This window comes from Adiantum capillus-veneris, chromosome 12 (genome assembly GCF_014529385.1).
Source record: "Adiantum capillus-veneris isolate H3 chromosome 12, ASM1452938v2, whole genome shotgun sequence".
NCBI lineage: Eukaryota > Viridiplantae > Streptophyta > Polypodiopsida > Polypodiales > Pteridaceae > Adiantum > Adiantum capillus-veneris.
Window position 1 is genome coordinate 21,805,109 of NC_140942.1, and position 4,257 is coordinate 21,809,365.

Below are 4,257 nucleotides of genomic sequence, written 5' to 3' on the forward strand. Positions count from 1 at the left end.
CAAAGAGCTTAATGAAAGAGAACGTAAAACTCCAATTGTGAGAGCCATTGGAAGCCACAGAGAGCTTGATGAAGTTAGTGATGCCTTCTAGAGAGGCAATATGGTGCACTAACCATTCCCATTAATCATGGGCGAATATCGGCGGGGGCCGGGAGCCCTGATTATGGGAATGGTCTATGCACGACCATTCCCGGCCATCAATGGTCGTGAGAGAGGGGTGCCAACACACTTCCTGCAACGGGTGACAGTCAGACAAATGACAAATTCTATGTGCTGATGTGGTAGCTGCAGAGCCAATCTCAATAAGCAAGCAGGTTGCATTCCACCTTTTCATATGGGAAGCAATCATTGGTTTGCATGGCTTATATTACTACTGATGATGCAGCGTGCATCCGATGGCTGCAAGGCCGAGTTTTTCAGGAGAAACACCAGTAGATTGACGGCTCAAAGAGCTCTCCCCACGACCTTTACGGACAAATAGAAGGTGAGGGCTTTGGCATACGTGGTTGTGGCTACCATGTAGAGCTTGGTGGCACTCCTAGGGGTTGATGGAGATAATGGGATGTAGGGAGAAAATGATTGCAATATCTCATAAAGTGCTTAGAGTTGGATTTGTATGGAGCAATGACAAGCATGATTGTAGCAACCATGGAGAGCTTGATCATGGAAATGAGGAGTGGGCTATATAGAGGGAAAGAGTAAATGCAATGGTTTGACAGAATTATTAGAGGAGTAGAGTGGGTTTGGAAAGAGACATGGTCATTGCAACCATGGATAGAGAATAATGTAGACTAGAGATGAATTGATACCCTAGAAGCTAGCGCTCCCTCCTAACCACCTCTAATCCATTCCAATCCACCGCCGCCCCCCCCCCCCCCCCCCCCCCCCCCCAAAAAAAATAAAATAAAATTGCATTACATTGATTTATGGGGAACAAAAGGACTGTCCCTAATTTTAAAAAAAAACATTCACTTTAGAAAGTTTTTGTATACATCTATCTGTATATGTATATGTATATGTATATATATAGAAACACGCTCTCATTTATTTCTTGATTTATTCATTCATGCAAAATGCACTTAGATATGAATGCGTACTATGCATGCACACATACACTCATATAAAACATGCCTTATTTAGTCATATATCTCACACTCATAAACCTTAATAATGGTCAACCTCCGAAAATATAAAACTTGTGTGAGAAATAATTTTGTGGGTCTATGTCATCCTGACTCTCATTTTTTCAAAATTTATGCTATGACTGTGATGGCAATGCATTTCAAAAATCATTTCTTGGGCTACCCCAAACAATTCCCATTAAAAATTGGGATAAAGGGAAACTATTTCTTTTCTCAAACCAATATAATAATGCTCGACCATAAATCGACACTGGCCACGAGATTTGAGTAGGTTGCTCTTCAGAGGATTTGGCGCGGACTTGCAAAAAACATTAGACATTTGGGATTTTTTAACAATTGAGAGCAAGCACTTGTGACTAATATAGACATTTCTGTAGATATATAACATGACTTTTTAAGCACATTTTGTAGCTCTACAATACTCTACATATCTACATTCCTCACAAGACTCACTACTCACTACCTGAAATGAGAAAGAAATTTCTTATTTAAGTCCTCAAAGAGATTGCCCTTTCGCTGAAACGCACTTACACTCTTTGGTCTAGAGCGTTTGAACTAAATCAAACACACCCCATAAGAAACAACAATAATTTGCTTAGCTTCCAAGAAGCTTCAAACACATTAACACATGCATGGAGGAGCATATCATTCATGAAAAGTACTGAGGAAGAGGGCTTTCCTCTTATCTTTCAAATTACTAGTATAGCTTACATTGATTTTGCCTCATCATCACTCTAAATATTTTAATTTGTAATTAGAGAGGTTAATCAAAAGTGCAAGTCTAAAAGAATGAGAGCTAACCAAAGCCTCTTTGAGATGCCTTAATTCAAAATCTTGATGAAGATTAAGGCTATAAGTACAGTCTGTAAGGATGAGAGCTAATATAACCGTAGTCTTTGAGAAGCCTTAATTCAAAAATCTTGATGAAGATTAAGGCTAATGTGTGTGCATTGGTTACTCGAAACTTTCTTCATATCATCGATAGCTACATGAGAATTATAGAGTAAGTGAGTCAGGCCCTTGCCTTCTTTCTTCGGGAAAGAGGGATGGGATATCAAAGGGGTTAGTGACGGTCGAGGTGCAAGTATGGTGAGGGCAATTATTTGAGTTAGGTTTAGGTTGTGGAAGAAGCGAGGGGTGAAGGAACGGTACCACGCCTGCACTTGGGATGATGACATGGGACAAAAGCTTGGAAAGCTCAGCATCACAACCGATGGCCAGATGGATGTGGCGGTTGCTTATTTTATGCTTCCCGTTCGCTTGAGCCACGTTTCCAGCTAGGTATAACACCTGCACACATATACAATAAGTTTTAGACAAATTCTCATTATAATTCCCACATTGCAAGACTACAACAGCATCATGAGATGTTGCTAGGGAGGGAGGGCATGCCTAGCTAGGTGCGGTTGGGGGTAGGGGACGGCACTCCCCTACCCCCAACCGCACATAGCTACGCATGCGCTCCCTCCCAAGAAATAGCTCATGATGTTGAACCCTATAGTGGAAAGTCATGAAAAAAGAGCTCCTTTCTCACATTGGAAAATGTCAGAAACTTGTTGAGACACACTACAAACTAGTTAGCTCTCTCTCTCTCTCTCTCCCTCACACACACACACACACACAGCATGGCACTACGTCACACCTTAATGCGCAGGTGGGTTCAGGCGTGAGCTTCAGGGCTCCAAGAAGAGTCCCCCCCCCCCCCCCCCCTTTCCCCCCCTCCTCTCTCTCTCTCTCTCTCTCTCTCTCTCTCTCTCTCTGTGTAGTTGGAGAAGTACCTCGCTGGCAAGGTACTGGAGCGCTCCAGCAAGGAAGAGAGGGGCGCCCCACCCGATACGCGGCGCGTAGTTGCCATGGCGCAGATGCCTGGCCAGCCTGCCCACCGGAAACAGCAGCCCCGCTCTCTGGCTCTGGCTTCTTCGTATCGTCACCTTCGCCTTCCCCCTCCCTCCTCCTCCTCCCGCTGCAGCATACTCCCTCGCCGACTCCATAGCCTACTACTCCGCTTACCACCTTACTTGCTCGGCCCCATTCTATTTCTCCTATTTATAACGTACCCCTTCATAGAGTTGTGACATCAGCACACAACCCATTGTGACACTAAAAAGAGGTAGTGGGGCCCTCCATCTATCATAATGCCTCCATAGAAGCAACAGGCGCGCCGCGCCCTATACAAGAAGCATCCGGTAAGAGGGGACCTCCACGGGAGGGAAAGACTGTTTTTGAGTCCCCCCGCCCTTCGCCCCGCCACAAAATAAAAACAGAAAACCTCAAAGAGGCAAAGTTAGCATTATCCCCTCTCTCCTTCTGCTTCAGCGTGAGAAAATTCCAATCGCTACAGTCCCATGATCTCCCATCATGTCTTATCTAACCATTACCCCCTCCCATGGAGGCCCCCTCTATATTTAAACAAGTGCATGCCCTATTAGGGTTTGACTCATTGAAATTGCAAAATTCCAGCAAGACTTCAAGCTTGTCTTGAAGAAAATCGGCTAAAATTTGTAGGTTGGTGTAAATAGCGACAAATGCTTCAAGTTTTGACCTAGAAATTGAAAGAGTTTGAAGTGTGCCCATATTTTCTTTGCTTAGGAAAAATGGTTTTGGCAAGCTGCAGTGATGAGGCATTCGGATGGTGTGGCACCCCCCATTGAAACTCTAGGAGCTTTCCTCACATATCCAGGAGTTGATCATGGGGCTATTGTTCTTTAGATCAAGGGTCCTCCATAAGCGCCTCTAGACGGCCAAGGAAAGGGATGGCTAAGAATCATTGATGACTCAAGCCATTGATCCCTCTTAACTTTGAGGGTGTGATTTAATGATGAAGCAAAGCACACCTTTTTCTTTACATCCCTCCAAGAGTGACTAGGACGGAGCTAGCTCCTAATTTTAGGTCATGAGAAAAACAAGGCACAATAACTGAATATCTATATTGTATATAATGGAGCTTAAAATTTTCAAGAAATGAGAGGGTGTCCAAGTGTCACTCATGGAAAAGCACACATTGTGTGTGTGTGTGTGTGTGTGTGTGTGAGAGAGAGAGAGAGAGAGAGAGAGAGAGAGAGAGAGAGATTAGGAAAGAACTGGACTCATTTTTGTGCCTTTTAGCTCTAATGAG

The 4,257-nt window shown here is 43.9% G+C and overlaps 1 protein-coding gene across 1 annotated transcript; it reads right to left on the reverse strand.

Annotated features, from left to right (window-relative positions):
• Nucleotides 1-1,946: 1,946 nt before the first annotated feature.
• LOC147445444 (histone H2A.2-like) lies at nucleotides 1,947-3,133 on the reverse strand. The gene is made up of 2 exons (XM_086526027.1): nucleotides 2,921-3,133; nucleotides 1,947-2,432 (listed from the first exon to the last, which is right to left on the reverse strand). The coding sequence occupies exons 1-2, from the start codon at nucleotides 3,131-3,133 to the stop codon at nucleotides 2,139-2,141; spliced, it is 507 nt and encodes a 168-aa protein (XP_086382153.1). The 3' UTR covers nucleotides 1,947-2,138.
• Nucleotides 3,134-4,257: the final 1,124 nt, after the last annotated feature.

Bases quoted from the DNA above. Each gene is read 5' to 3' on its own strand.
- LOC147445444 (XM_086526027.1), bottom strand. From the start codon at position 3,133: ATGGAGTCGGCGAGGGAGTATGCTGCAGCGGGAGGAGGAGGAGGGAGG. The intron at 2,433-2,920 runs GTACTTCTCCAA...ATATGTGTGCAG, and splicing joins TCCAGTACCTTGCCAGCGAG to GTGTTATACCTAGCTGGAAA.